General features: G+C 36.4%; 1 protein-coding gene across 1 annotated transcript; it reads left to right on the top strand.

The window, feature by feature from the left end:
• The first annotated feature begins 496 nt into the window (after positions 1–496).
• On the top strand, positions 497–3,232 carry FOMMEDRAFT_111821 (TPR-like protein). The gene is made up of 9 exons (XM_007268988.1): positions 497–872; positions 937–977; positions 1,031–1,178; positions 1,236–1,382; positions 1,433–1,542; positions 1,602–1,665; positions 1,722–2,298; positions 2,354–2,690; positions 2,759–3,232. Exons 1-9 carry the CDS (start codon positions 572–574, stop codon positions 2,876–2,878), a joined length of 1,845 nt encoding a protein of 614 aa, XP_007269050.1. The 5' UTR covers positions 497–571; the 3' UTR covers positions 2,879–3,232.
• The last annotated feature ends 8,594 nt before the right edge of the window (positions 3,233–11,826 follow it).

The following is an 11,826-nucleotide window of genomic DNA, read 5'->3' as shown; positions in this document are numbered from 1 at the left end:
GGGTGGGGGGGGGGGGGGGGGGTTGCCTGCGTTTCCCCTCCAAAGATGTAGATGTAAAAGCCCAAGACTGCGGTTAAAGGGGGGTTTTTGCCTGCGTTTTCCCCCCGCCAAAGTCATGAAAGGAAGTAAGAGTCTAAGTTGTAAGACCGGTTTTGTTTTTGCCTGCGTTTCCCCCCGAAGTTGTGAGGTTAAGCAAGAGCCAAGTTGTAAGACCGTTGAGACCTGAGCTGTGAGAAGTGAGATTAAGCAAGAATCTAAGTTGTAAAAAGTTGTAATTAGTGTAAGAGCTGTTGTAAGCTGAGAGCCTGGGCCGTAGGAGCTAAGATCGCGAGTCGTAAGGGTGTAAGTGGTGTAAGAGTGTGAAAGTTTGAGTCAAACAAGAAATGTTTGCAGACTGATGACGGGCCGAGGATGACGCGACAGGCCGGCTTGTGCCGAACCCTGCCAGATTTTCGTTCCTACTCAACCAGTCCTTGCTCTCTTGACGTGGTCGTCTGCGCTCTGTTCTCCTCGTAGCGCCCGACTTCCTGGCTAGTCGTTCATCCTTTGCATTAGGGTCAAGGCCTTCGCAATGTCTTCATCCGATGGTGCCACGGAGGCAGCGTCCGTCTCCGTATTAGATCGTGTGCAGTCATTCGTGTCTGAACACAAGCAGGCTTTGCTTCTCGGAGCCGCTGTCGTCGTTGCTGCTGGCGGCGTTGCCTATTATGCCGCATCATCCTCGTCGTCGTCCAGTCCGCCTCCAAGTGAGGCAGGTGACCTTGAGAGCGGTAAGAAAAAGAAGAAACGCGCGGCTCGCAAAAAGAAGGCTGGCAAGGGAGCAGATGATGGTCCATTAATAGAAGAAGTGGGGCCACAGACTGTTGACGACTGTACGTGCTGCAAATCATACCGTCCAGCTATTGTCTTGTTTACACTTACCATTCCTCTTATTAGTGCTTGCATCCAGTGTTGGCGCGGAGAAGAAATCCGTAGATGTGTGTATTGGCTCGTTTCTACACCTTTGTATCTTTGCACTGACGTAGCACAGGAACGGAACAAGCTCGCGTCAGAGCTCAAATTGAGAGGAAACAAGGCATACCAGGAGCGGAGCTTTACAGATGCCGTAAAATGCTACACCCGGGCCATCGAGGTAGCTTCAGAGCCAGATCCCGTCTTCTATAGCAATCGCGCGGCATGTGCGTAATCTCATAAACAAGGTAGCTGTGTAACCGTTAAGCTTACTCGATTAATAGGTTACATGTACTATCCTACTCCCGAGTACGAGAAAGCTGTTGAGGATTGCACTGAAGCACTCCGTATCAATCCGAAACATGAACGATCTGTCGGGCGTCGAGCCACAGCACTCGAGAAGCTTGGACGATACGAGGAAGCTCTGAGAGGTACGTTACTAGATGCGAATTTCCACTAACGTACTAACTACTTGAGAAAGACTTTACTGCCATTACCCTGCTAACTAGATTCTCCGACCCGAAACTTGCGGAAGCGGTTGAGCGGGTGCTGAAGCTTTTGACCGAGCCGAAAGCACGCGATATCATGTCGGTGAGTTTCAGAACACTACGAACGTCCAATTCTGCAAACCGACTTGAATATACTGGTAGAAACGCGAATCTCATCTGCCTCCACACACCTTCGTCGATGCTTACTTCGGCGCTTTCCGTTCACGTAAGGCTCTCTTGAACGTCTTTTTATCAGCGCATACTCAATTTAAATTAACTCAGGACCTATACCGGACCTTCCCGAGAACCCGTCGACAGGGGACAACACGCTCAAGCTCTCACTTGAGGCACTCGCCGCTCACGACTATACACATGCTTTAACACTTGTGAACGAAGCAATTGAGCAGGGCATTTCTTTCGATGCAGGTCGTGCTCATGCACTTAACTTGCGTGGCTCTTTCCGCTTCCTCATGGGTGATTCGCAGGGTGCGAAGGACGACCTAGAAGCCGCCATCGCGGCTCAACCAGAATTCACGCAGAGCTTGGTGAAGATTGCAAGCGTGCATATGGAGCAGAGTAAACCCGAAGATACGTTTGCTGCCTTTGAGCAGGCGATTAAACATGATCCGAAAGACCCGGATATTTACTACCACCGTGGACAGGTCCTCTTCATCATGCAGGAATTTACGCAGGCAGCGGAGAATTATCGCAAATCCTTCGAGCTTGACCCGACATTTGTCTTCAGTCATATTCAACTGGCGGTTGCTCAGTACAAGGCAGATCAGCTCTCTGAGGCGATGGTGACATTCCGAAAGGCACTTAAAGCGTTCCCGCAAAGGAGCGAACCCTACAATTACTAGTAAGTCGTCCACAGTTCCACCTTCAGAATTTAAGTTTGATGCGAATTTCTCCAGTGGCGAACTTCTACTGGATCAAAAACGCTTCGAAGACGCAATCGAGAAATTCGACCGTGCCATTGAGATCGAGAAGGCAAAGAACCCTCCAATCAACGTTCTGGCAATGGTTAACAAGGGTTTGGCGCTTTTCCAATGGAAGAACGACCTTGCAGGTGCTGAGAAAATCATAAAAGAGGCACTTGAAGCAGACCCAGAGTGCGAGGCTGCTGTTGCAACACTCGCGCAAATTAGTTTGCAGAGGGGTGAAGTCGAACAGGCGATGAAGTATTTTGAACGGCAGGTTGACCTTGCGAGGACTGAGGCGGATGTCATGAATGCTTTGCAGTTTATGCATGTGCGTAATTGCTTATTTTATGAGCGGAAGACACTGACTGATTATCTAACTTGCGCGTGGGTTTTTAGGCCGCGAAAGCGCAAAACGAATTTTCGCGTAATTATCCGGACATTGCGGAGATGTTCCGTTATGCGGAAAGTCAACAAAATGCAGCACTTGCTGCTGGTGCTCCGCCTGCGTTTTTGTAAAGGGCACTCAAACAAATAACGATCATCCTGAATAGTTATTTTATATGAACTGAAAAACCGTAGACCTCCTGCCTTTGGTAGTGCAGCAGACTCCATTCCTTCCTTCCCTTTACTTACCCATACCTATGCCTATTCACATAGCTTTCCCTCCCTAAAATGCAATCGACAACACCACATTCAAGCATCTTTAATTGATTACACTTTTCATAATACATGTTTTTTAAACTTTTTATGAGTTTGTAATTCCAGCTTTCCCTACTCAATTGCTGTGTTTGTCTCCATTGATTTGTTGTGCCATCAGCTGTAGCACTTCAGGTTGGTTGGTTTAACCAGGAGAGTCAACTTTCTATTAACACGAGTATTGAGCTTGTAACACAGTTGTAAAGAAGTTTTGTTGTCTAGCACAATGTAGATTGTGTGTTCAGCAATAACTGTTTGTTCCTAAGTACATTGTGTTTTGTATTACACAAGATATGAAACATTATGTATTAACTAATGTCTCAATAAGACCTTATACAGAATATGTATTAAGGGTCACAGAGAAGGGTCTTGACTTATATTCTGGAACTGGTGACTGGCTACAGGAGCTGAGATCATAATACTACACATACACTTAATACAAATATAGTTAGGGTGGCCTATGTATCTCTAATATTTTTACAAGAGTGTATTGTTTTGTGTTTCAAAATAGACTATTAAAGTAATACTCTAGCTCAGTATTAGAGAAGATACAGTCTTAGCTCTTGTCAGCAACAGCATAGGGGGGACCTAAAGGCTCAGCAAGGGGACCCAGGCTACAACTATCCTACACAACAGAAATACAGAATGCAAGCACTGGAATGTAGTCAGAACTTGCAGAACAGGCAGAGAGAGAGAGTGAGACAAGAGTAGAGTATATAGAGTGAGCCTAAGAGTACAGGACTACCTGGAGTAGACAAGATCAAGACTACAGGACCAGTCTGATCTTGTACACCTATATATACTAAACTACACAAGAGCACTCAGGGAGCATGAGCCACTAAGAATGATAAGCACAAAGAATGAAAGAAAGGAATGTCAAAGATAAAGGTACAAAGAATGAAGGGATGGACAAAGGGTAAGAGACCATAGAATGAACAGAGAATGAAGGAGTGGTCAAAGGAATGGAATGATGAAGTAAGGAAGGGTAGTAGTAAGAGTCAGCACACATATAGTCCATAGACAGCACCCCTGAGGGACAGAAGTCCTGAGTTCTGGTACAGAAGGGTGCAGAACCCTTGGAACTGAAGGTAAGAGAGCAGAGGATTGTAACAGCTCTGTTAAATGATAGAGTTACTAGAGTCTGAAATAGTCTACAGATTCTTTTTTGAAACTATGTTTCCCTCTTACAATAATACTACTATATAAAGCTTTGTTATTTTAACTCAGATACTTGACACTATAGAAACAGATTTTAACTAGAATGTACTACTCTACTCCTCAGATAATGTAAAAGTACAGTTTATATTATGTTTATAATACATTTATATTTATTTATAAGACTTTACTGTAAAGACAATTAAGTACAAACTATAAAATTCTATTATCTTAATTTATTTTACAGTAAGCTTGTTAAGATTATTCTAATAAATAAGCTAATTGTTAACTTCTGAGTTTAAGACTGTATTATTAGATTGTTAAGAGAAGTTTGTAATATAATAAGTACACAAATATATAAGTAAGTTTATTAGTTCTTAAAAACATTTTGTAATAGTATTTACTCTAAATATTAGCTTTAGACAAAGTCTTTTAAGATAGAAAGTATATAATATTATTTGAATGTGTATTAATATTAAATCTAAATACACTTTCTTTATAATTATACATTATAATTCTTAAACATTTATACTTATTATAAACTAAATTTTAAACTAAACAGTATACTAAACTAGTGTCTTATATAGTAAGTAGTTTACTATTATTTATTATAATAACTATAGTATAATTTAACTATAAGTTTAATAAATATTATTCTTATAAATTGTAAGTATTTTTTTTAATAAAATAAATAACATATTATATACTTATAACTACTTTATAAATATTCTTTAAGTTTATATATTAGTTTTATACTATTACTGTTGTTTTTATAAATATTGTTACACACACAATTTGTGATTTTTGTCATACTAAGTATACTCAAATACAAAATCTATTATAACTCAACTAATACTTAACCAAATTATATAATCTAAATTGTAAAAATTATACTTTTAAATTGTCTTTCATATTCTAGAAAAAATAAAGTAAAATGAGCAAAATTTGAGTAAGATACAACACAATATGTGAGTTTTCCCTATATTTTATATATATAAGTTTTCCTAGCCCTAAAACTGATTGTACAACACTATAAACTGGTCTAAATGAAGAATATAACTTTATTGTTAATTTACATATTGAATCCTAACTAGGATACAGAATATACATATAAGTATAATACATATTTAAGTTTGCTAAAATTGAGTATTTTCCCTCAACCTCTCTACACTCAGAGAAAGTTCTTCTGAGTATTATTCATGTTTGTAAATTCATTCCAAATAAATTAGACTAGTTTCAAACAGTTTTAATAGACTTAGTATGGATTTCTAGTTTAAATAAAGTAGAAAGTCATTATTCTATATACTACTTTTGTAAAATATACTTACTTTACTAGTCCTAATCTTTAGGAATAGTAACAGAATAGAGTATAAAGGGTAAGACTTGTAGACTTGTAGAGTGAGAGGGTAGAGGAGTCCTGCTTTAGTTAAGCTACAAGTGTAGCCTAGTAGGTTAGTAGTAGAGTACTTTCAAGTACTAGGTAACTTAAGTTGATAAAACTATCTTTTGAGAGCTAAACTAGCCTCCTTATATACTTTTTACTAGAGTAATGTTACTCTAGTAACTTTAGTAACTCTCTTTACTGTTGTTCTCATAAAGTAGAGCTGGTTAATCCTTTAGACTGTATACTATACTAGTTTGTGTCTTCTATTAATCTACTAACACTAGTTTGTGTCTTCTTATATTCTAGATTAATCTTCTAATGACTCCTTTACTGTATTGTTATATCTTCTATACTTCCTCTCATACTTCTAATGACTTCTTATGAGTCCTCCTAACTAGTTATACTGTGTAAGCTGTATAATACTTTTCTTATAAAGTAGAGCTCTCTATTGTTCTATAGTCTTCTTATAACTCTGTCTGACTCAACCTATACTTTCTATACACTAGTTTGTAATACACTTTCTTATAAGGTAGAGTATTATGACTTCTAATGACTTCTTATGACTCTTGTAATATAAAAGGCTGTACTTTTGTACTGCCCCTAAAACTTACAACCAAAGTTCTAAACTGTCTTGTGTACACTCTAAAACTGACAACTAATGTTTTAGATCTTTCCCTAAGTCTTCTTTAATAGACTTAGTTTAGGAGACAATTATTCTTATTAACTTCTAACCTTATCTTTTATACTTCTGTATTTAATTATAGAACTTACAACCAAAGTTCTAGATTGTCTTATGTATTCCTTATGTTGTCCTCATATAGTTCTTATGTTTATAACTTTATTACTTTCCTATCTATATAGGCAAAGTGTATAAAGGAGACTACTTTCCTATAGTCTTTCCTTAGAGCTTGTTAGGAATTGTAAAATACAGTAACTAAGTTTGGAAAAGCTTAACTCAAGACTTAGGACTAAGTAGTTTATATACAAAACTCTATTAGTTACAAGTCTAAAGATTAGCTAGATCAACTAGGCTACCTTTGTTGTCCTACTTAGTAAGAACTCTAGCTCAGTATTATTAACCTCTAATTATTACTAATAGGTAATCAATCTATTAGTAGAGAGAGGGGACAGGAAGGAGTAAGTACTAAGTCAGTTAGGAAAAGGTAACAAAACCTAAGAACAAGGTCTTTATCTCTCTAAGGTTAAACACATACTCTAGCACAGTATTACTTGATAACCTTAACTAAAGACAAGTCATTTAGAATGCTTGTATAGAGAGGGGATCTAGAAAGAGTATAGTGTCTAGAGTAAGAAGTATAAAGGAAAAGACTAGGAGAAAACCTGAAGAGATAAAAGGAAAATATTATACTTACTAAGGGAGAAACTACATAGCTAGCTAGGAATACTTTGTATAAAGACAAAGGACCATTAAAGCTAGTAAAGAGTCAGAGCTAATACTCTAAAGCTCTATACTTGAGGAGGACTAGTACTAGTAAAGGAAAGGGAACTGAGAGCTCTAAGGAGAGACTATAGGAAAGTAGTCTCCTTTATACACTTTGCCCATATAGATGGGAAAGTAATAAAGTCATAAACATAAGGACTATATGAGGACAACATAAGGAATACATGAGACAATCTAGAACTTTGGTTGTAAGTTCTATGATTGAATACAGAAGTATAAAGATAAGGCTAGAAGTTAATAAGGATAATTGTCTCCTAAACTAAGTTTATTAAAGAAGACTTAGGGAAAGATCTAGAACATTAGTTGTTAGTTCTAGAGTGTACATAAGACAGTCTAGAACTTTGGTTGTAAGTTCTAAGGGTAGTATAGAAGCACAGCCTTTTATATTACAGAAGTTATAAGGAGTCATTAGAAGTTATAATACTCTACCTTATAAGAAAGTGTATTACAAACTAGTGTACAGGAAGTACAGGTTGAGTCAGACAGAGTCATAAGAACAATAGAGAGCTCTACTTTATAGGAAAAGCATTACACAGCTTACACAGTATAACTAGTTAGGAGGACTTATAAGGAGTTATTAGAAGTATGAGAGGAAGTATAGAAGACATTACAATACAGTAAAGGAGTCATTAGAAGATTAATCTAGAATACAAGAAGACATAAACTAGTGTTAGCAGATTAATAGAAGACACAAACTAGTATAGTATACAGTCTAAAGGATTAGCTAGCTCTACTTTATAGGAACAACAGTAAAGGGAGTTACTAAAGTTACTAGAGTAACATTACTCTAGCAAAAGGTATATAAGGAGACTAGTTTGGCTCTCAAAAGATAGTTTTATCAACTTAAGTTACCTAGTACTTAGAAGTACTCTACTACTAACCTACTAGGCTATACTTGCAGCTTAACTAAAGTAGGACTCCTCTACCCTCTCACTATATAAGTCTACAAGTCTTACCCTCTATACTCTATTCTGTTACTATTCCTAAGGATTAGGACTAGTAAAGTGAGTATATCTAACACTTTAATAAAACTCCAACTTAGTTACAAATCTTTACTATTCTAGTAAAGCTCTAGTCTACTAAGGGGAACTTAAACCTGGAGCTAGCACACAGGTACATTAACTCTAATACTTACTTTATAATATTAACTAACCTTAATAATTAACATTCAAAGTAGGTAGATAAATTACTCTACTACTTAGAACAGTTGTTAAGGTAAGTAACTTTCTTTTATAGTAAGAAAAGAAAGATTAATTAAGAAGTACTACTAGTTCTTAATTACTTAGTAGCTTATACACAGGAACAAGTGTTGATACTAGGAGGTATTAAAGGAATACTATTTTGAATACAAGGGGAAATTCCCTTAGACTCTTTCAAGCAAGGAAGAGTAGTATTAACTGTTACCTATACAGTAGACACTCTTATCAATCAACAAATTTGGATTAAACAAATCTAAGGATACTCAGGCTACCTATACACATTACAACAACATTGTAATCTGTTATACAGTGTATTACTTGTACTAGAACAAGGATACTCAAATATTGTAAAAGTAAGTAACTTTTGTAATATTATACTAAACAAAGTTAACAAGCTATAAAAAGTAGCTTTGTATCAGATCAAGGAAAGGATTGGAACACTATACATACAACAACTAGTACTAGGCACAGACAGAAGCCTATTATTATACAGCCCTCTATTATCTAATTCCTCAACTATTCTCATATTCCTACTACTTGTAGGAACACTCCTTGTTACATATACTTAGAGTAAGAGGAAGAGCCAATTAGGGAACAGTACAAGATTGGCTCAAAGAAGAGGTTCACACTCTAGCTACTCCTATTCAAACAAATTAGGGACCTATTATAGTCTTTAAATTATAAGGACAAAGACTTGAATACAACAATTCTTAGGTCTTAACAGAATAATCAGGTCTACTCAAAGTTAAGACATATATTATAGAACTATACAAGGGGAAATCACATACTTGTATAGTCTTATACAATCAGAACAATAAGGAGAAAAGCTAGAGTAGATACAATCAGATCTAGATACACAAGGATTGAATATCTTTAATATTTATACAAAGCTACAGGAAATCTTAGACAAGATACAGGACTTTACTAACAGAGTATAAGAAGTACAAGTTGAATCAGGAATATCACAAGTATACCTAAACAGGTTGGCACAGTCACAATTCAACCTAACTACTATATTATAAAATATTAGTAGAGAGGGGCAACAAAGTAATAGGAGAGAAGGAAGTACTTCTAATGCTCAATACTCTTAGAGACAAGAACACTTTACCTAGAAAGACTGTAAGGATTTGATTTACTAGTTTGTATTTTATTATTACTACATTACTGATTGTGTCAGATTATTACACAGTAGGACTCACAAGCACATATATTCTTATTATAGTTAGTTACACTTTCTCCTCATGTATCTACACATGTACTACCCTATAAAAGACAGTATTGACTATTAGGTAAAGGGGATTCTTTTCCCCTGACCCCTCACTTAAGTACTAGGTTATCCTAGTCAGTAGTTGAGTAAACTAAGAGTGATTAGAATTCTCTTGTAAGGAACAGTGAGTTTCCTTACATATTTTTGACTGGGCCCACCTAGTACTAAAACCTCTTACTAGACACTAAGAAACTAAAGAGTCTGATCAACCCTAGGTCTCCCTCATTGTCTAGTACCTATCAGGAATGTTTAGTGAGTAAAGTTATGATTTTCAAGTAGAAACAGAGACTACTTACTAGATTGGCCCCTAGTAGGTTCACAATACTTTAGAACACTGTAGAATGCTTCTAGAACACATTAGCACATATTAATATGGACTAGTACTAGATATACTAGAGGTTTGTATCAATTGGATAGGTTAAGAACCAGGCATCTGTGACAGTAAAAAGGAACAAACAGGTGCACATTAAGTTTACAGACAATAGACAATAAGATTACCTATTAAATATTAATTACAATGTGACTACCAAGCCTTGACAAACAATTCCCAGAGAGTACCCAAGTCCAGATATTAATACTAACATACTAGGAAGTAAGTCCTTGTCCCTTGTAGGCTGGAGGCAACCTGATGAACCTATACTAGGTGATAAGTCCTTGTCTATACAAGGCTGAAGGCACTCTGATGAACTAGTACATACTAATAATGTAGAACTAAGGTATGTAACTATACTAGCACATATAGTTAGACAAACACACACTGTAGAGTAGACACTAACAAGTATTAACACTACTAGGCTTAAAGAAATAGTAAACAAAGGTATAGAGAGTAGAAACACTTAGACAATTGTTCTTAAGGATTCAGACAGTCAAGTTCAGGATGAACAGGCAATTGGATTTGAGGATTTGTCCAATCAAGTATAGAAGGTTGAGTTTGAGGATTCAACTCACTGAGTACAGGCAATTAAGCTTGAGGATTTGCTTGATCAATTTCAGGCTACCAAGTTTGAGGATTCACTCAATAGAGGACAGGCAATTTGGTTTAAGGATTCACTAAGTTAATATAGAGAGCTAACAGCAAGTATTAAGGAATTTGTAAGCTAGTACAAGAGTTACAGAGTGTATATAGTTAGTATTAGTAAGAGTGTAGATAAGTATCTAGTGAGTACACTTACTTTAGAACAGAAACACATTAACAACAGTAATGTAGAGGGTAATAAGACACTTAAGACCCTTTTAGACAGTAAAGAATGTAGCCAGGACTCAAAGAACAAGAGTAACAAAGGCTAGGAGAGCTAGACATTAAAACTACAGAGAATTGATGAGGAACAAGATTTCCAGAAGACAAGTAAGACCTTTAGACACATTGTAAGAGCCAGAGCAATTAAGATAGACATAGGACATGTTAGCCCATTCTACAGTTTGATAGACATCAAAGATTTGAATAAGAGAATGTACAAGTTTGATAGAATGTATTAGGAAGAGGAGAAAGTAACTCCTTCATTAAACAAGAGTAGACTCAATAGTATAGTAACAGAAAAGTGTGAAACACTTCAGGCAGGCTACAGAACAAAAGCCAGACATACTATAGTACTCACAGACAATAGAGATCAGAACTATTGATCTAAGAGTGTAGAAGAAACACTCAAGAGTCTAGACAAACTATTGTATTTGTAGAAAGCAAAAGGAAAGTGTAAAGCAAAAGGAATACACAAAGTACAAGGAACAGAACAAAAACTGGAACTGTTAGGCATTCAATACAATTGTGAAATCAATTCAGACTATCCTAGCAAAACAGACATCACATTTACAGAACAGTACTTTGAGGATAGCAAAAGTGAACACATATTAGAACTATAAGGATTAGTACTTGATCTAGAGGGTGAAAATCAAGTATACACCTACAAAATCAAGTGTTTAACCTTATACATGGTAGATATTGACTACACATTGTACAGGAGCAATGTACAGGAGTACTACAACAGATACAACACTACAGCCAGGTCCAGGAATAAGAGAGAAAGTAAAATACCTGGATATATACAGTCTTAAATAGAAATACCAAGTTTTTCAGGACATTAGAGTACTCCTTGTGAAAATAAAAGGAACAAATGATTCTATAGTAATACTTCACAATTGAAAGCAGTCCCAGGCAAGGCATACACTAGTAGTATTAGTGAGAACAATATCAATTCAGAGTGTAACAAACTATACAGTTCAAAGCTACATATTAAGTATAGTAAGTATAAGAATAGCTCAAGTAGTAGTTTAAGAACAAACAATGGACACAGGCATAGTAAAGTA

Source organism: Fomitiporia mediterranea, assembly GCF_000271605.1.
Source record: "Fomitiporia mediterranea MF3/22 unplaced genomic scaffold FOMMEscaffold_9, whole genome shotgun sequence".
Classification (NCBI taxonomy): domain Eukaryota; kingdom Fungi; phylum Basidiomycota; class Agaricomycetes; order Hymenochaetales; family Hymenochaetaceae; genus Fomitiporia; species Fomitiporia mediterranea.
The sequence above is the reverse complement of the archived record's forward strand: the minus strand, read 5'-3'. Positions and strand labels throughout refer to the sequence as shown.

Excerpts from the sequence above, each read along its gene's own strand:
- FOMMEDRAFT_111821 (XM_007268988.1), top strand. The coding sequence starts at position 572 with ATGTCTTCATCCGATGGTGCCACGGAGGCAGCGTCCGTCTCCGTATTA. Across the intron at positions 873-936 it reads GCCACAGACTGTTGACGACT|TGCTTGCATCCAGTGTTGGC; the intron begins GTACGTGCTGCA and ends TCCTCTTATTAG. Across the intron at positions 1,666-1,721 it reads CTTCGGCGCTTTCCGTTCAC|GACCTATACCGGACCTTCCC; the intron begins GTAAGGCTCTCT and ends AAATTAACTCAG.